Source organism: Oncorhynchus clarkii, chromosome 8 (assembly GCF_045791955.1).
Source record: "Oncorhynchus clarkii lewisi isolate Uvic-CL-2024 chromosome 8, UVic_Ocla_1.0, whole genome shotgun sequence".
Classification (NCBI taxonomy): Eukaryota; Metazoa; Chordata; class Actinopteri; order Salmoniformes; family Salmonidae; genus Oncorhynchus; species Oncorhynchus clarkii.
The window spans coordinates 23,933,611-23,954,477 of NC_092154.1; the positions used below are offsets into that span (position 1 = coordinate 23,933,611).

The window sequence follows — 20,867 nt, forward strand, 5'->3', positions numbered from 1 at the left end:
ATAATATGTAATTCATAAGCAGAACAAATTTGAATGAAAGCATACATATCATAACATTACAATTGTTCACAGACAATTTCACCTGGCACATTTAACATGACATACTTTCACATTTGTTGTGATGGTATTACATGCTGTGGATATATTATCACACAGACAAACAGCAGGAGCCTTGGAGGATCCCGTTCCAGTTCAACAAACATTGTAAATCCACAGAAATTAGGAGGTGGGCGTAGTATCACATTGCGTTGATAGCGACGAGGTCTTTTATATGATGAAGAATTTCAAACACAAATTCATTTTTCATTGTACATTGTACATAGTGTTTCAAGGTATCACAAAAGATTAAGGAGTCGAGAACTATGGTAGAATAACACAGATATATTTACATGGTACTGAAAAGGGGACAGACGATAGAAAATAGCTTGTAGACTCAGCCATTTACTTTACTCTGTTGTTACGGACACAGATCTCTTTTCAGTGAGGGACCTGTTGACTTATCACTTGAGATCAGTGTATCAGGAAATGTCACTTAAGGCTGCATTTAGGCAGCCTAATTCTAATCTTTTTCCACATCAGTTCAGCTCTTTTGCCAATAATTGAGCAAAAGACTCAAATTGGGCTGCCTATGTAAATGCAGCCTATTGAACAGATTGATTTGGTTTAAAAAATGTCAGATTTTCTGTTTAAGAGGAAGAGATTTGATTGAGGACGTTAATGTGTAAAGTGTTAGTTGGTTTAATCCAGTAATCATTATCTCCTGAGTGATAAGTGTAATTAAAGATATTATCTGGTACTTTTGTATACTTCTTAGCCAGTAGTTCTAAAAGTAGCACTCAGGAGCCAAAAAGGGTCCCCCCCGAATATTGCATACTCCGTCACAAGTGTACAGATATGTGCACCACGTCATTGCTCTCTATCTCTTACTCTACTGTGTGTGCGCGTTGCTAACTGTCACTCAAATGGCAAAGGGCTGAAACTCATTGACTGAACTCAAATTGCTACGGAGCTTGCCCATGTGGGGGTAAATGTAGGAAAATGGAGCCTACAGTTTACAGAAAACAGTCGCTTTCAAATGAGGGATTTCGTGGTTTATTGAGGTCAGACAGTAATTCTGCTCATAGATTATGTATGAATGAACTACACATTGACACATCCAGCCCAAAGGTTTAAAAATACTTACTAGTTTCCAAAGCATGTCTTTAAATGTAATTGACTGTAATTGAGCATGATTAATCATGTTCAGAAAGCACACTATTCTTAGAGCTTATTCCTTTACATGTTCAATGAAGCTATGCTGTGCATGGAATGGTCAAAGTTTGCAAAATAACAACACAATATTATACAAACAATCTACAGCACTGTTGCAGCATTTGAAGTTCAACGTACTGGGACACGTTTTACTTAACAAAACAGCAAACATTGGTGTCACATTGAGCATCTGAAGATAAACATTCAAACATAGCACAGGAAATGGCATTATCAAAGTGAATATATATCTCATGAACACATGTGTATGGTGTTTATCATCTAGTGGTCCTGAAATAGTGGCATGCAGGTTCCCATCAACACTTGGTAAATGTTGGTTTCATTTCCAGCATACATTTCCTGTGGTCCCCTCTGTATGCGTTGGCACTTCTATCCACTTTCAGGCAGATGTTTGAGGGAAATAATTACTTAAAGGGACATTATGATTTTTGTTGAAATTACCCTTAACTCCCGTGCCCCCTTGGGAGCCATTATAATGTTGTTTTTAAGTGCATGGACAGATTTCCTGTCGTAAAAGCAATTGCCTGCTCTTTAGGTTTGGAGTTTGGTTAGTATGTGTCACAGACAGCATACAATATATCTATACAAACTCTGTGAAATGATACATGCATCAGATTGACCAAAAAACATGAAAAGTGGAACATTGTGGATACCAGTATTTACGGCAGATTTGTTGACAAACATGTTCAGTTCAATACTTTCAGTTCATATGTGACCATCTCATCTGCAGCAATATGTAGCATTGTGGGAAATGTATAGACAAGGCGGCTTCAAGCCAAGCATTTTCTGTTGAGCACACATGCATGTCCTTTTCAGAATAGTCCACCTTGTAAAGTTTTGCACATTATATTTTTTTCGGTGCCACTCCTACCCCTCCTAAACCTACAGAGAGACCTCCTGCCTGTTGCCATGTCCATTGATGACTGTAGGGGTGGTCTTCTTGATGGAGGTCATTCTTATGGCTGAGGTGCTCTGCAGGTAGCTGGTGTTGCGCTCGTGGTGGGGCTTCTTCTTGCAGTGCAGTGAGCTGTTGAAGTGCCTGCGGAAGCTCTCGCTCAGCAGGTAGAGGGCAAACGGGTTGACACAGGAGCTGGAGAAACTTAACACCCGGGCCAGCAGGGTGATGATGAGGTGGGTCAGGGAGGAGTCGATCTGACGGTAGTTGAAGGAGCGGTACATGTACAAGACGTGGTTGGGGAACCAACAGAGAGCGAAGAGGCCCACGAACACCAGAACAATTTTGGCAAGCCGTTTTCTCGTCTCCATCTTGGAAAAGAAAAAAAAGACATGCAGTGTTTGAAAATACATAGTATATAACATAAAGCCATGTCAATCTTCCAGAAGGATTACAGAATACAAAATACAGAAGGCCTCCCTCCAGAACGACTAGAGAATACAAAATACAGAAGGCCTCCCTCCAGAATGACTAGAGAATACAAAATACAGAAGGCCTCCCTCCAGAATGACTAGAGAATACAAAATACAGAAGGCCTCCCTCCAGAACGACTAGAGAATACAAAATACTGAAGGCTTCCCGCTAGAAGGATTACAGAATACAGTGTGTCCAAATAAATAATAAATAATAAAATGTGTCCAAATCACTCTCTTCTGTATTTTGAATAATAGTGCACAGGCTACAGGCTACAGGCTACAAGTAGTATGGCTATTGTCCTTTAGTATCAATACAGTATGTACCAGACACCAATCAAGTATGAACAAACAAGAGCCACCAGTACTTTAAGTGCCCTGCAGTCAGCACTCTTCAGAAGGGTCAAAGATGTCTGTACTGTCATAACCTTTTATCGTATGAGCAGAAATGTCAAACAAGAAGGTCCAGTCCAATCAACATGTCATCCCATAGAGTGTCTGACAAACAGCACAGATAACAGCTTCTGAGTACTGCTGTCATCCTATTTGAACCATCAGTGAAGTGAACAGGAGATTGAGCTCTGAAATGCAAGACTGGGTTGGTTTTATATCCTGGGTAATTGTCATGATTTAGCTCGCCATTCAATGGCAGCCAGCTGTCAAGACGTGATGCTGACACTCTGCCCACAATCCTTTTAGGTTCCTCAACAAAAACCTGAACAATCCACTAACTTGTCAGCAACTTTTCTTCTGATCAGCACTCTATATCCTGTGTTGGACTGGACTTCAGACATTATTCGGAAATGTATTAGAATCTTAGTCAATAGCAAGCTGTTACGTCTGGTTAGTTAGACAGTAGAGATGGTTTACATTGATATGGATGTCCAAATTAAATAACCTTGCTTATGATTCGGCCCAGTATCAACAATCTTTCATAGTCAAACATGTCATCCTCTGCATTGTTGTTATCACGCCACAATATGTTATTCACTGTTGTATTTGCTGGTCTCTGCAAGAAGTGTGGGGTATGAATTATAAACTATTCCTATTATTAACTTCTCCAGCCGACAAGGAGAGTGTTATGCATGGAACTGTGTGCCAGGGAAAGTTAACAGACTGTAGCCAAGGCCATAGTTCTAAATACAGGAGGCTTAACTAATATTGTCTTGATTATGCTGTCACTGTGTTTTGTGTGTTAGCCTACTTTTGTTTAGAAAGCATGCCAAATGAATTCTTCCAGAGCGATTGTTATATCATAACAGCACAATGACACCCCTGGCATAGAGAGATGGTTGGACTGTATGTTTACGTTCATACATATCACGTCTGAAATCATATTCACTAGCAGTGTCTGCCTGGACAGTGTCATTGTTCATATTCAATTGTAAATCTGTAAACACCATTGTAGGGACCATACTCTATTCCAAAGTGATTTAAAATAAATACAGATTAGATGATAATCGGAAAGCCTACTTTCTACGGCCTTTATGGAAAATGTACCGTACAGCAGTTCATCATTTCCAGCACTACCCCAACATCAACATATGTGAAAATACGCGTTTCTTTGTTTTGTAGTAAAAAGTTTCGAGAAAGGTAACTGTTTCCAATGACATCATCAACCAATTAGTAGACAATTAGTAGGCAATGCATACTCACAATTGGTCAAAATCACACGATTCACACCAATGACATCATTGGAAAGACTTATTTTCCTGCATCTTTCTTCTACAAAACATAGAAACGCACAATTTTCACACATGTTGATGTTGGGGTGGTGCTGGAGATGATGAATAGGAAGTTGAAAAATTGTGAAGTTTCCCTTTAAGACCACTGTTACTATAGCTTTTCATAAAGCCATGAATAGAAACTGTCTTTTCGAAATGCATGTCTGTTAGACATGATAGATAGGGATTCAACCAATAATGTCTCAAACAATTACCAGAATCATGTGTTTAGGGTCTGCAAATCTCTCTCTCTCTCTCTCTCTCTCTCTCTCTCTCTCTCTCTCTCTCTCTCTCTCCCTCCCTCTCTCCCGTCTTTCATCAGGCTAATGCAACTTGTCATATAATTAGTGTTAAATACCTTTAAATGCCTATCAGTAGAGACAGATGCTATCAGAGTTTTCCTCTAAATGAGACTTGAGCCTCTGCAGCCCAATCCCCCTGGCCCTGTCTAATAGGAGATGTACACAACCACAGCGTCAATAGTCTGTGTTGTTCTTCTATTTTAATTGCTCGCCCAAATGATTAAGTCCTTTAATTTGATTTGAAATACAAATGCACAGAAACAAATCTGGAGACAATAACTTTGATTAGTGGGGATATAGTGCCGGGGATTACTTTGAGGCAGAGACAGTAAAAGCTAATGTGCATTTGAAGGTTCTATGATTTGGTCATCCTCCAGGCTTCTCGTATTTTCATGTGTCGCACAGATTTACAGATTCACTGGGTATCTACTGTAGAGGATAGCTGGGTCTCGGGTCTCTTATTGCCTCACAGCTGGGAATAAGACGACACATGGAGGCCTTCCAGCACCACTCATCAATAATGTTTACTATGCATTGCTCATTATTGATAATAGCCTCACATTGGCCAGTGTCAACAAGCACCTACTTGAATATATTATGACTTAGATTCAGGTCAGGTCTGAGTCAGGTTCTCATTGATTGGAAGCTGGGTATGGGTTTTGGTATAGGACTATATATGTTTACTCATGCTCTTGGTTGGGTACTGATCTGGATTTGTCTGATGATTAGTTAGAAGTTCTTAACCTTTTATGAAATATTAAAGCAAAGCAGCGTCCGATTTAATGTTATTTGGTCAATGGACGCTCAAATGAATGTACCTGACCAGATCATTGCTTACATTTAGAATTGACTTCCTCCTTCCCCTGATCTATAATGTATTACCTCTGTAGACAGTAAAGCTCAGGCATCCATGCAACGATCAGTGATACATCTTGACATGGTCCTCCACTTGCCCTTTACAACATTTAAAATATTTACTTGGTGTATTTGACTACAAATGGAAATGTCTGCATTAAAACCCAGAGCCTCTTCACATTAAAACCTGTAACTGGGGTTCCGGGGTTATGTCAAAAATAAAACAAATCCTGTGTAGTGAGAAAACGTGCGATACTGTTCAGTTTCGTTGAATTCAAATGTGCACTCTAGCTTAATATGCACTATAACATGCAATAATGTTTTGGTCTTTTTCAGGAAACCTGGTTACTGGATTTCATGTAACAAGCCCCAAGGTTCATGTGACCTACATACAGTGCCTTCGGAAAGTATTCAGACCCATCTGCCTACCCTGACATAAAGGCCTGATTGGTGGAGTGCTGCAGAGATGGTTGTCCTTATGGAAGGTTTTCACATCTTCTCAGAAGAACTCTGAAGTGACCATCAGGTTCTTGGTCACCTCCCTGACCAAGGCCTTTCCCCCCTCAGTTTGGCCAGACAGCCAGCTCTAGGAAGAGTCTTGGTGGTTCCAAACTTCTTCCATTTAAGAATGATGGAGGCCACTGTGTTCTTGGGGACCTTCAATATTGCAGAAATTCTTTGGTACCCTTCCCCAGATCTGTGCCTCGACACAATCCTGTCTCAGAGCTCATGGACAATTCCTTCCACCTCATGGCTTGGTTTTTGCATTGACATGCACTGTCAACTGTGTGACCTTATATAGACAGGTGTGTGCCTTTCCAAATTGTGTCCAATCAATTGAATTTAGCACAGGTAGACTAAACTCACGTTGTAGAATCATCTCAGGGATGATCAATGGAAACAGGATGCACCTGAGCCTAATTTTGAGTCTCATAGCAAAGGGTCTGAATACTTATGTAAATAAGGTATTTAAAATTTTAAAAAATTATACATTTGCAAACATTTCTAAAAACCTGTTGTCACTATGTTATTATGGGCCATTGTGTTTAGATTGATGAGGGGGACAAATTACTTCATCAATCTTAGATTAAGCCTGTAACGTAATAAAATGTGGAAAAAGTCAAGGGGTCTGAATCCTTCCCGAATGCGCTGTATGCTCCCTACATGTATGTATTATCAAACAACAGATGTGTTGTACCCTAAAAGCATGGAATGAGATATTCCACATTTCCAATTCAAATGGATCCATCAAGTTACCTAATGTTCTTAATATGCCATTCCTGATAACCATAACTGTAACAGTCAAACCTCATTTGTGGCTTGTTTGATATACAGGCAGTAACAGGATGTTGTTGTTGTTACCTACCTGTCTCTTAGTGTGCTCACTGATCTCCCCAGGCATGTCGTGAGCACTCTTGACCAGCGTCCTGGCGATGTGGTAGTAGTACACAGAGATGATCCACAGGGGAATCAGGAAGTACACCAGGAATATGAGGACAGAGTGGATCTTGGGATGCATCTCGTTGGAGAGGGGATAGGGCACACAGGCGGTGAAGGTCACGTTCTTGTCCTGGATGTGTACTACCTGGGAGAAGATGGCCTCGGGCACCGCCAGCAGGACGGAGATCACCCAGATGGACACGGCTTTCAGACACGTCCAGAACACAGCACTGGATGTCTGGATGTCCATAGGATTCACTATGGCTTTGTACCTGAAAACACAACAACACCAGACCAAAAAATGTAATACTGCTTCATCTTGGTGTCAAAGGCTACAGCAAAACTCCAGGATCAGGACAGACATGACACTCAGAGGCAGTGATAGACAGATATGATCATTCATTATTTGATGGTTCGCTGCAACTCACACATTGATAATAGACTCACAAAACCTTTTTCAGACTCTCCAAACCTTTTTCAACCTCAGTGAAGCATTATTGTAGATAAAACTAATTAACATTAATGGAAAGCCTTTACTGACATTTTCATATTAATAATGAAATTAGATTCAAAGCAGTCTTTTCCATGCAAATGGGATTAAATGGCCAGCTGTCCTTACTGTTCTAATTTCCTTGTCTAAAATCAAATGTCAATTATGTGATTATATTTAATTAATCTAATTAACTTTAGTAGGCTTTGACAAAGACAAGGCATTTCTGAGTCCATGAGTACCGAATAGAAGCTTTCTGGAGTGTTAGAGGGGATATTTTACATACACATGAAAGATCTATGGAGTGCATGATGATTGCACTAGCTAACAAATGAATGTCCTGACCGTAACACACCCAAAATAATGATATCCTTCGATTGAGATCAAGGGTTCCAATAATTGCCCGTAAATTAAATTTGAAAGATTTAACTGAAACAACAATGTGTTTCTGCACTGCTGCCAAAGTGCATCTAAATATTGATATAAACCTAAATGTTTACAAGCTGATCAATAAAACAAATGTATAGGTTAGACTTTGGCCTGATCTCCCATGTAAATCAACACTCAGTGTTATGTGTATAGAATAGCAGAAGTTCAGCTAAGTTAAACAATGGGGAGAAATATAGGAAAGGCGGGTGCAACAGAGGATGTTCGCTCTTTTGGGCATAAAGAGATTTGTTGCTCCAATGATAGATGATTTTCCACATCCTGTGCCACTTTCTGACCTTAGTTCCTTTATTATGTCTTTGTGTAGTTTGGTCAGGGTGTGAGTTGGGGTGGGTAGTCTATGTTCTTTTTTCAATGTAGTATTTATGTGTTTGGCCTGGTATGGTTCTCAATCAGAGGCAGGTGTCGTTTGTTGTCTCTCCTCGTCAGAGGAAGACGAATCTCGTTACAGAATCACCCACCACAACCGGACCAAGCAGCGTGGTAACCAGGAGCAGAGGGTGCTGGACTCCTGGACATGGGAGGAGATTTTGGACGGAAAGGGACCCTGGGCACAGGCTGGGGAATATCGCCGCCCCAAGGCAGAGCTGGAGGCAGCGAAAGCTAAGCGGCGGCGATATGAGGAGGTAGCACGGCAGCGCGACAGGCACGAGAGGCAGCCCCAAAATTTTTTTTGGGGGGGGCACATGGGGAGTGTGGCAGAGTCAGGTTGGAGACCTGAGCCCACTCCTTGTGCTTCCCGGAAGAAGCGCAGTACTGGTCAGGCACCGTGTGATGCTGTCAAGCGCACGGTGTCGCCAGTACGTGCTCATAGCCCGGTGGGCTATAGGCCAGCCCCCCGCAAGTGCCATGCGAGAGTGGGCATCCAGCCAGGCCGTGTTGTGCCAGTCCAGTGTGTTTGGTCTCCGGTACGGGTATCCTGCGCCGGCTCTGCGTGCTGTGTCTCCGAGGCGCTGGGAGGGTGCAGTGCGTTCTATGCCTGCGCTCCTCCCGTGCCGGGTAAATGTGGGTATTGAGCCTAAGGGAGTGGTATGCACCAGATCTCCAGTGCTCACCCACAGCCCGGTTCAACCTGTGCCTGCCCTCTGGATGGTCCGGGCTAAAATGGTGATCCAGCCGGGACGAGTGGTGCCAAGGCTGCGCACCAGGGCTCCAGTGCTCCTCCACAGCCCGGTCCATCCGGCACCAGGCCTCCTCCAAGCACCAGGCCTCCTGTAGGTCTCCCCAGCCTGGTGGGTCCTGTGGCAGCCCCACGCACCAGGCTGTCTCTCCGTCTCCTCCATCCAGGTCCGCTCGTCTGTCCTGAGCTGCCAGAGCCGCCCGTCTGTCCTGAGCTGCCAGAGCCACCTGTCAGTCAGGAGCTGCCAGAGCCGCCCATCAGTCAGGAGCTGCCAGAGCCGTCCTTCACTTCGACGCTGCCGGAGTCTCCCATCTATTCGGGACCCGCTGCAAGGGTCCCCAGTCCGAGGTCGGCGGCGAGGGTCGCCGCTCTAAAGGCGCCACTGAAGCGGGCAAAGACTATGGTGGAGTGGGGTCCACGTCCCGTCCCAGAGCCGCCACCGCGGACAGACGCCCACCCAGACCCTCCCCTATAGGTTCAGGTTTTGCGGCCGGAGTCCGCAACTTAAGGGGGGAGTACTGTCACGTTCTGACCTTAGTTCCTTTATTATGTCTTTGTGTTAGTTTGGTCAGGGCGTGAGTTGGGGTGGGTAGTCTATGTTCCCTTTTCTATGTAGTATTTATGTGTTTGGCCTGGTATGGTTCTCAATCAGAGGCAGGTGTCGTTCGTTGTCTCTGATTGAGAATCATACTTAGGTAGCCTGTTTTCCCCATTTTAGTTGTGGGTGATTGTTTTCTGTCTCTGTGTCTTCACCAGACAGAACTGTTTCGTTTTCATTCGTTCTCCTTGTTATTTCGTTTTTGGTGTTCTATGTTAATAAATATCAACATGGACACGTACCAAGCTGCATATTGGTCCGATCCTTCATACTCCTCGTCAGAGGAAGACGAATCTCGTTACATCCTGACTGTTTTCTAACGATATTTCTGCTGTTGAAATGTCTGGTCCGGAGGAGAATCTCGATTGGCAGTTGGAGGTTTGTACACTGCCCTTGACTGTGCTGTTCCAGCAGCCTCGGCTGCCCTCTGCCCGTGTAGAAATCCCCCATAGTCATAGACCACGCTGCCTCAGGCAGCAACAGACAAGCAAAGAAAATGGACACATTGATACCGCACCAGAAAGAAACAAGGATGGGTTATTGTCTGAATTTACATGAACAAACCACAGTAATCCCACTTTATTGTGTTTTCATGCTTGGGAGCATTGCCCAGATGAGTGCTATCAAGATAAAATGATTTAAGCCCTCACATCGAGTAAGCATACAAATGGCGTATTTTCATTGCTCTTCAGCACAAAATGACATGCTGAATTGGACTAGGGAAACCATAGAGAGAACAGCTGTAGACTGCAATCTCACCATATGGCCCCTAGTGACAGGGATGGCCAAAAGTCATGGTCATCTCCAGTGACAATTGACATAGCAAAACTTTTCCGCCAACTGATAGAGCTCTATATTACGTTCTGTGTCATAAAAAGGGTCATTAGAAAGCACTGTACCATTTTTTGGGACTGCTATAATGCCATGCACAATGGGTATTATTTATATCAGAGAATCCCATGGACTAATATGATAATAAAATATTTATACTTTCATATTGATGTCTAGACCTGAGTCAGACCAGGTATGTTCATGACACTAGTTAACTTTTAGCTGAGGTAGGAACTCTTAATACCAGAAGACAGGTTATTTGTAGGGATATAGAATGGTAACTTGAGAAGGTCGCTGTCTCCAAGCATCAGTGGTCTTGGTGAGGGTATGGGGGGGGGGATGGTCTGCTAGGTCAAATTAAGGTCCCAAACACAGATTTGGGCATGGTTGCCCTTTTAATCATACACACTCAGACAGTAAATTATGCACTGTGCAGATTATTCTGTATGACTCCTCCTGAATGCCTGATGATAACTGAATACAACTGAACTGGGCTTGCCACCCTCATTCTTTATGGAACACAACATGAAGAGCTTATTTTCAAAACACTATATATACACTAACAGTCAAAGGTTTTACAACACCTACTCATGCAGGGGTTTTTCTTTATTTTTACTATTTTCTACATTGACGACATCAAAACTATGAAATTACACATATGGAATCATGTAGTAACCAAAAAAAAAGTATTCAACAAATCAAAATAAATAGCCACCCTTTGCCTTGATGAAAGCTTTGCACACTCTTGGCATTCTCTCAACCAGCTTAACCTGGAATGCTTTTCCAACAGTTTTGAAGGAGTTCCCATATATGCTGAGCACTTGTTGGCTGCTTTTCCTTCACTCTGCGGTCCCGACTCATCCCAAACCATCTCAATTTGTTTGACGTCAGGGGATTGTAGAGGTCAGGATATCTGATGCAGCACTCCATCACTCTCCCTCTTGGTAAAATAGCCCATACACATTGTGGAGGTGTGTTGGGTCATTGTCCTGTTGAAAACAAATGATAGTCCCACTAAGCCTAAACCAGATGGGATGGCATATCACTGCAGAATGCGGTGGTAGCCATACTGGTTAAGTGTGCCTTGAATTCTAAATCAATCACAAAAAGTGTCACAAGCAAAACACCCCGACACGATAATACCCCCTCCTCCATGCTTTACGGTGGAAATACACATGCAGAGATCCTCCATTCACCCACACTGCATCTCACAAAGACACGGCGGTTGGAACCAAAAGTCTCCAATTTGGACTCCAGACCACAGGACAAATTTCCACCTTTTAATGTCCATTGCTCGTGTTTCTTGGACCAAACAAGTCTCTTATTATTATTGTGCAATTCGACCATGAAGGCCTGATTCACACAGTTTCCTCTGAACAGTTGATGTTGAGATGTGTCTGTTACTTGAACTCTGTGAAGCATTTATTTGGACTGCAATTTCTGAGGCTGGTAACTCTAATGAACTTATCCTTTGCAGTAGAGGTAACTACGGGTCATCCATTCCTGTGGCAGGCCTCATGAGAGCCAGTTTCATCATAGCGCTTGATGGTTTTTGCGACTGCTCTTGAAGAAACTTAAAAGGTTCTTGAAATGTTCCATATTGACTGATCTTCATGTCTTAAAGTAATGATGGACTGTCATTTCTTTTTGCTTATTTGAGCTGTTCTTGCCATAATATGGACTTGGTATTTGACCAAACAGGGCTGTCTTCTGTATACACCCTCTACCTTGGCGCAACACAATTAGCTCAAATGCATTAAGAAGGAAAGAAATACCACAAATTAACTTTTAAGAAGGCACACATGTTAATTGAAATGCATTCCAGGTGACTACCTCATGAAGCTGGTTGAGAGAATTCCAAGACTGTGCAAAGCTGTCATCAAGTCAAAGGGTGGCTATTTGAAGAATGTCAAATATAAAATTGATGTTTATTTGTTTAACACTTTTCTGGTTACTACATGATTAGATATGTGTTATTTCATAGCTTTGATGTATCACTCTTATTCTACAATGTTGAAAATAGTTTTTTTTTTTTTAAAATTTAAAATAAAACCTTGAATGAGTAGGTGTTCTAAAACTTTTGACTGGTAGTGTACATTTTCTGAAATGTTTAAAGAACTTCTGAAATAGATTTTTGTGTTTTTCACTATCTAATCACAGCACGGGGTTGTTTAATGACATGCAGGTATTTGCGAGACAAATAAACATGTTTTTTTGCTAAACGCAGTATATCTGCCTCACTCTCAGAGAAATAAGTAATACTACTAGGTTTTACACTGTCAAATGTAACAAAAAACTACATTTTTTATAAAGAACTGTACAAATTATATATTTGTGAAATCAATATAAAAATATATTTTAAAAATTATAAATACAGTAATATGAGATATGTATGTAAAACATTAACATTTGACATTTTAGTAATTTAGCAGACACAGAACAACTTAGAGTTAGTGCATTCATCTTAAGATAGCTAGTTGAGACAACCACATAACACAGATACATATTCAGCATATGAACATTCCATTCCAGCTAAAGAATAGATAGATATATAGCGTTTGTTAGAAGAAGAAAAACATTTAATACACACCTAAAATCTATGAAGTAATATTTTGCACACACAAGAAGGTACTCATAAGCAATCACTTCTGTTGAAAAAACACAACTGTGAAAAATGTGTGGATATAGTGTTTTGGAAATAAACTCAAAATACTCTTATTCTTGTGATTTGACAAATGTACAGTGCCATTTTTTTCTAATCTCAGCATTCATGCTGCTACTTCCAGGGAAGATAAATGGCCATTCGAACCGTGTCTCTCCAGAATAAAACAATATAACACAAATCAGGCTTATTGAAGTCAATACAACCAGCAGGTGTACACTATTTTATTCCTTTTAAACATTTCTGATGCCACACTTGGTTTGTCAATCAAAATATCCACAGATGTGTCAGTGACATTTACACAGCATTGAATTATGATAAAACTTGTGTTGTCAATAAAAATAATCATAACAATTGATGAATCATTATGAATTACATATGTTAATTATTCTTAACATTTGCAATTAGGTATACATAACAATAATATTGGCAATAAGAATACTTCCCATTCATCTACTATTGATCTTACCTGTCAGCGCTGAGAGCCGTGAGAGTGAACACTGAGACACCGACTGAGGTGAGTTGAATGACCGGAATTAGTTTACAAGCCACAACACCGAAGATCCACTCCTCAAAGAAGTATCTGAATGCGTCCACTGGAACACAAGTGACCAAAAGCAAAAGATCCCCAGCTGCCAAACTCGAAATAAATATGTTGGGGACGCTCCTCATTGCACTGTTGGTGATAAAAATCTTAACCAAGGTAATGTTCCCCAACAACCCAATCGTTATGATCAGAATATACACAGTCGGTATGACACATCGTATAATAAAATCAATAGTTTCCCTTCCATCAGGTATCCAATCATCAGTAAAGTTATAAAAGACAGAATGTCCAGTAAAAGATAAGTTATCTAAAATGTCGTCCATTGCTACTCGGGGATTTGTACAATGATCACTTTGCTGAAATGGCACGGAAGATGTTGACCATCTGCCAAAGCAGGTCTGAGGCGCGGGAGCTGTCCCTCCAACAAAGTGCTGAAACGGCCGGGGTGCTAAAACGCACGACTGAAGCACGACTGGCGCGCAAAAGAAGGAGGCACTTTTTCAACACGCATACAGCACCGATGACGGAAAATGACTCACACCAGTTTTGCATATGATGTGTACCATTGTCAAGGTTACTCACATACTATTTCATAGTGGTAATTTTATTGACTATAAACGGAATAAACTAATAGGTTATACTCGATTTCATTAATTAAACAAGCACCACCAAATACCCATTTCACGTTCAGAAAGCTGTGCTTGAAAACATTTGTGAAGTAGGATGAACTGTTCTTTGAGTCTACTAAGGAAAATCCAATGTCATTTTTCGAAACGGAAACCTCTCAAACTGAGCGGGATATTGATCTCCTGCACAGGTATTTCATTGTCAGCCAGCCCTTATCTGTAGGAGCTGTATGATGTCGTTATTTGAGTCACCAGCCGCCAGGGGAAGTGAGTGGAGGTACAAATCCAATAAATACGTAATCAGGAGTATTCCCCACACAGCGGTTAAATAAAAGCCGAAAGAAAGGCGAATGTCAATGCCAATTTGAAGTGATAAGACAGCGATAGATAGATAGATAGATAGATAGATAGATAGATAGATAGATAGATAGATAGATAGATGATAGAGAGAGAGAGAGAGAGAGAGAGAGAGAGAGAGGCACATTGAGTATTTCCAAGTTAATACAATCGGAAAATCTCATTTGTAATTATGAAATATGCACAGTACTTTTCCATGACTGATTAATATGAATGAAGTCATTCAATGTTAACTCTATCTATCCGTCACTGTCCATCTATGCAGCGCAGTCTACAGTGCCAATGGAAATGGGTATGGCTGTGAGTTGTATTTTAAAGTGTTTTTAATTACATGATAAGGACTAGACATCTCGTAGGTGTAATCCTATCACAGAAAACCCTGCCTTAAATGCCAATGTGCCATTGAGAATGTGCATAATCAATGAAGTCTAGGCTACTGTTATTCTCAGTTTGTGCTTACAACGGATTCAAATTCAAACCACTAATCTAGTTAATGTAGTTGTAGGCTATTCTAGTTATAGCATATGTGCTTAGTGCTTATGTTTGAATTGAATAAAAACGAGTCTATTATGAAATTGTATAGTTTTATTATCCCATATGATAAACTCCATAGCGCACTTGTTTAGGGTATTTCCCTCCGGTAGGCTGTGTGGCTTTACGCTGACGGATGAGGACAGCGACAGCTAAGCGCTTGCGTCGTCGTGTGGACCACTTACCCTCTGACTGGATGTTTGTGGGACAGCTTTATTTAGGTAATTAGTGCCTCTGTCCGTTATGCTCTCTATTGACTGCCACAAATGCCTGATCTCACTGATGCTTTGCTTTTTGGTTTGTTGTTTGATCTCTGACACAAGAACACCTTAAGTAAAAGAAACGCATCCATCATGGTACTCTTCCAGCAGGTACCTCCCAGGGAGCGCAAGAGTGACATGAGTTTAGGACCCAAGCTCTGATTGAGAGGGGGAATGAACAGCACTCCGCCTGGATTATGGTTGGTGTGTGAACTTTATTTTATTACCTTATTTGTTTATTATGTCGCTTATTGTCTGCTGTGTGTTTGCTCTTGCTCTTGCTCGCCGAGGCTGGGACAATTTGGTGAATGATCTTCCATAAGAAATGTACAGTGCAGGGTGTGTACCGCGATGTTGCAACAGGGAGAATTTGCGTAAAGTTATTTTCATAACTTTTTCGTGTGCCTCAAGTCAGATAAAATATGTCACAGTATTCTGAGTTAATATATTTCAAGATGATAAAAATGATAAAACATTAGCTTAAATATTTTGTTTTTGACTCATATTTTGTCAGAAGTTGTTTACTAGGTCCTATATCACTTCTTTGCAATTGTCATTTCAATTGTCATCCATGAAATGATGTGGAAATTGACATTACAATTCTTTAGATGTAGTGCTAAAACTAACTTTCAAACACCATTTTCATCTCAAATTGTTCGTTTGGAAGCTCAAAATAGCGTGCCCTCAGGTGCCACTATTGTATTGTACTATTTTGTTTTCTCTCCCCCATTGTGTTCTACAAAAGTTTTTTCGCTGACTTAGTTCAATGGGGATTATGAGCCGACCACATGCCCGGTGCTTTTGTTTTCCCTTTCCTGTTGTGTTTTTTTCTACTGAGTGAGTAAATTGATGAAGGCACCGCGGATAAAAGACAAATATGCATTGACAAGGGCTTTCAGCGGCAAAAAGGTCATTAGGAGCTTCAGAATTATAGTGGGCTTTGCCTGATGCCAGCATATTGGCAATGAGGGCCACGGGTTACAATATAATTGAACTGGGAGAATAGCAGCAAAGTCATGTCTTTAAACTACATTAAGAACTTTTACGAAGGATGTGTAAGTATGGTGATACCAAGAATATATAGAATATTGGACGATGGTCGTGGTCACTTTGAGCCCAGTGAGTTCTCTGAATTATTTATCTATCTGACTGTAGCATAATAGACTGGATAGACTTGTATGTGTTGCAGAATTAAATAAGAGTGTAAATATAGAAAATGTCATACTCTCTGAATAGATGTGTGTTGTTGAAATATGACCCTATTACTGCCATTCTCCATGGATTACTGATTTATAAGCATGTTTGTAGTTGTTCCGTTGAAATCTGATAATATTTGGTCCATCTGCTATTGTCGATGAGGATGCATTCCAAACGTTTCATCTGTTCATTACTCCCTTTCCAAGCTGTTTTGATAGTTTGTGTAATTCATTAAATTACAATCATACTTATGCTTCCTCAATCAGTTTTCACACATTAATTAAAAACATTTGTTTACAAACAAATGCTGTTTTAAAGCCTTTTTCTGTGTTTGTGTGTTGTTTGTGTTTTAGCTCAGGCCTCCGACGGTGATAGGCCAGTTCCACACCCTGTTCTTTGGCTCTGTTCGGATGTTCTTTCTGGGCGTCTTGGGCTTTGCAGTGTATGGCAATGAAGCGCTCCATTTCAGCTGCGATCCAGACAGGAGGGAGTTAAACCTATACTGTTACAACCAATTTAGGCCTATAACACCTCAGGTAAGAGTGCTTCCTGCATTAAATGATTTCACATGAGAAAGTCCATCTCTTCAACTATTCAGAAAGCTTTTATAATCTGTCAGAATCAGCAAAAAACAGTGCTCATTTGAGAACTAATCCCATCAATGGTACTGGTAAAGAATCAGAGATCACCAATTTGCCCACTATGCCATGGTGATATGCGAACAAAGGAATGTTGTGCACATTTCACATCATCCATTCAAATGACAAAACATTTTATTCCAGTCATGAAAAGACAGACTCAAAGATATGCTTTTATTCAATGTGAATAACAAAGTAATGACCAGACAGGACTCAAAGATTAGCTGTTATTGAATGTGAACTTGTGAATAGGTTGTTTTTCCACTCATCTGACCATAAGCATAATGTTCTTCTGCTTGAAGGTATTCTGGGCATTGCAGCTGGTAACTGTTTTAGTCCCTGGAGCTGTATTTCATCTCTATGCTGCCTGTAAAAACATTGACCAGGAGGAAATCCTTCAGAGACCTATATACACCGTCTTCTACATCATCTCTGTCCTGCTAAGAATTATTCTGGAAGTCATCGCTTTTTGGCTACAGAGCCATCTCTTTGGTTTCCAGGTTCACCCACTCTACATGTGTGATGCCAGTGCCCTAGAAAAGACGTTCAACATCACCAAATGCATGGTGCCGGAACACTTTGAAAAGACCATATTTTTAAGTGCAATGTACACTTTCACTGTGATCACGTTGCTCCTGTGTGTTGCTGAGATATTTGAGATACTCTGTAGGAGATTAGGTTATTTGACCAATCAATGACCTGTGTGTTATTTGCTACAGAGTTCTAGGTCATATTTCAAATTTATGTTTGTCTAATCCAGGTCTGACATGGACACAAAGGCTGAAAACGACATACCTCCGCTTTTTTTGTTGGGAGTTGACAATCAAAGACACTTCTTTCCATAATCCCATTGTTAAAATCAAGTAACACAGATTTAAATCTACTTTTGTCAGTAGGCTAAGGATATAGTTGTATTGTATGCAGCTTTCAATCATTGGCCCAAGTAAGAAAGAAACCTGTTATGAAAGATTATAGTACTTGTACCCAGTGAAAAGTATTATAGCATTGTTGTAGTCTTCTTAGGGGCCTATAGACATATAATGTTGTCTAATTGTCCAGTTTAACATATGGCCAATGTCATGTCATCAAGGTTAACATCCTAATACCCTACTATACAAGCTAAAAATGGGTTCATTTTAAGGCATTGAACTAGGCCTACAGATGAAAAAAGGCAGGCAAAAATGTATCCTAATGAAGCTTAGATTTGATTTCAATAGTTTAATATGTTCAGGTCATAATAAATTATGAAAGGGATACTTTGGGATTTTGACAATGAGGCTCTTTATGTAGATCCCCAGAGCCAGATGAACTTGTAGATACCATTTTTATGTCTCTGTGTCCAGTATGAAGGAAGTTAGAGGTAGTTTTGCGAGCCATTGCTAACTAGCATCATTAACTGGAAGTAGCTCAGTAACTGGAAGTCTATGGGTATCTACTAGCATGCTAGCAGACTTCCAGTCATTGCACTAACACTAGTTAGCACTGACTCGCAAAACTAACCTAACTTCTTTCATACTGGACACAGAGACATACAAATTGTATCCACGAGTTCATTGGATTCTGGGGAAGTGGATAAAGGGCCTAAATGTCAAAATCCTGAAGTATTCCTTTAATAGAAAATGTGTATTCACTGAAGAACCGGAGTATATAAAGTTGCTCAAGTTAGTTTGAATTTGAACGATTTTGGAACATCTCCTTTGATGATTACTAAATTAAGGTTTTGAAATACTGTAAATAGGAATGATATCATTAACAGTTAAAGAAAATGGGTTTCCATGCTCTCAGATGTATTATTCAGTTCTACAAACCACTGTAGGTTTAAGTGTAATTGCTGATAGGTGCGCTGGTCACAGTGTGTATGGATAAACCATATTTGACTGTTTTAAAACCCTTTTCATAGCATGTAGTATAATGCTTTTGATTTAACCCTGTGTTGTAGCCGTACTGAAAATGATTACCTCTTTTGTTTTGTATCTGTAAGTTATTATCAGGCATCCATCCAACTTTTGTTATTATTTTCAGCTAAATGTATCAACTCAGGTACAATATGGCACACTACTTTCTGGTATTTGTGACAGATGGATGGTTTTAATGTTTGCCTCTTACATTTTGTACAATAAGCTGAGGTAACTGTTAAAAGAAGCAATGACATTCATTTGGTTGTCAGTAAATCTGAGGAGTATTTTTGGGAAGTGGGATCAATTAGTTAGCAAGCTAATTCCGATATACACTCAGTCAGAAATTCTGCGGATCGTATGCTTAAAAAAGATGTTAACTTGATTTGAGCTAATTTCAGGTTCATCTTTATTAATCAGAAACTCCAGGTTTAAATGAAACTATGAATATCTAGCTGACAAAGTAATTAATCCTACATCATGAAATACACGACAAGGACATATTATTTGTTTTGTATGTTTTTGATTTAACTAATGTTTAGTTGCATTGTTTAGTTTTCTTAGGGTAATTGAAATGCATTTCATTACATCTAGTTTGTCTGTTTTGACTTTCCGATATGTACTTCATAAAAATGCATACAACTTTTCACATTTGTTTAATAAAAGGGGCACATTTTATGACCCTCTTATGTTCAGACAATATTGTTCTGCAATATGCTGTTTCTGAAAAATCTGTCTGTTCGGCTTTTTAGGTAAAGCTTGAACACTTTCTTATGTCTCAAAAGTATCGGTGAGATGATAGATTTTTTATTTTATTAGAGGTGGTGCTATGATGCTACTTTTTTTGTACTGAAAAACTGTATTGACAAAGCAATCCTACAATAAGAGGTAAGCTGCATGCCCTTGTTTCCGTTTTTTCTATACATACCCTATGTTGATGATAGTCCCATGCATTTGCTTGGGGAAAAGTTGTTCTAATAGTAGTAGGCATAGAACAACGCTTGAGCAGAGGTCCCACTTTGAATATTAAGGGGAACGAAAGTTAGGTTGAAGATAATGTATCCCTGAAAAACGGATGTTAGCGTTTTCTGGCGACTCCGCATAGTCTAGGGAAAAATCTATATGCAGTTTAATCACAGTGGACCATTGTGGTGTTGAAAAACTTACCTACCCATCTATAAGCTGCATGCAGATCCTTGATGTCAATTTACTACAAATATGCCATAATTCTCGTTGATTCTCATTCCATTTATATCATAATAAGATTTTTGGCTACGCACAACCCGTGAGATCACCATGGAACGCATTGCAATAGGCTTACGCAGTAATCAATATGTTGTCAATGTCATTATGATGCCATTTTGCTTTGACAGTCCTCCTTTCCTGCAGATGGCGCTAAACGTATTGAACACGAAAGCGGAAGAATTCTGCGCAAGGATGAGCATTGTTGTTGAGACCCAGCTAGTTAGCAAGCCACATTTCCATTAATGTTGACTAATCTGCCATAGTTAGCTAGTGTATTTACATTATTAGAGATGGCGCTCCCACCACAGCTAAAAGCCATTCAACACTATCTAAGAACCGCACAGGAACATGAGAAGAGGGATCCTGTCGTGGCTTACTACTGTGAGTTTGTAACGTTACTTGCTAGCCAACTCGGATAGCTTGCCATTATTGTCCGTTTATGTTCAGCTGTCAACTCCATTAGGG

At 40.3% G+C, this 20,867-nt stretch overlaps 3 protein-coding genes across 5 annotated transcripts in view; 2 read left to right on the top strand and 1 right to left on the bottom strand.

Annotated features, from left to right (window-relative positions):
- Positions 1-2,151: 2,151 nt before the first annotated feature.
- Positions 2,152-14,219, bottom strand: LOC139415591 (neuromedin B receptor). The gene is given in 6 exon segments (XM_071163702.1): positions 2,152-2,535; positions 6,885-7,230; positions 13,576-13,782; positions 14,006-14,112; positions 14,114-14,168; positions 14,170-14,219. Coding segments are annotated over 6 exon segments (1,149 nt in total).
- A 1,225-nt stretch (positions 14,220-15,444) lies between these two features.
- LOC139415592 (gap junction protein epsilon 1a) lies at positions 15,445-19,724 on the top strand. 3 transcript variants are annotated; one of them, XM_071163704.1, is made up of 3 exons: positions 15,445-15,631; positions 16,978-17,160; positions 17,565-19,724. In XM_071163704.1, the coding sequence occupies exons 1-3, from the start codon at positions 15,602-15,604 to the stop codon at positions 17,958-17,960; spliced, it is 609 nt and encodes a 202-aa protein (XP_071019805.1). In that variant the 5' UTR covers positions 15,445-15,601; the 3' UTR covers positions 17,961-19,724. The 3 variants fall into 3 exon arrangements, with proteins under 3 accessions (XP_071019805.1, XP_071019806.1, XP_071019804.1); XM_071163705.1 differs by lacking the exon at positions 15,445-15,631 and adding an exon at positions 16,396-16,546; XM_071163703.1 differs by lacking the exon at positions 15,445-15,631 and adding an exon at positions 16,405-16,482.
- Positions 19,725-20,563: 839 nt separating this feature from the next.
- The window catches only part of LOC139415144 (vesicle (multivesicular body) trafficking 1), a 44,619-nt gene continuing 44,315 nt past the window's right edge, over positions 20,564-20,867 (top strand). The window contains exon 1 of the mRNA XM_071163006.1: positions 20,564-20,783. Coding sequence (XP_071019107.1) covers positions 20,693-20,783 — 91 coding nt within the window. The 5' untranslated portion in view covers positions 20,564-20,692. The remainder of the gene's footprint in view (positions 20,784-20,867) is intronic.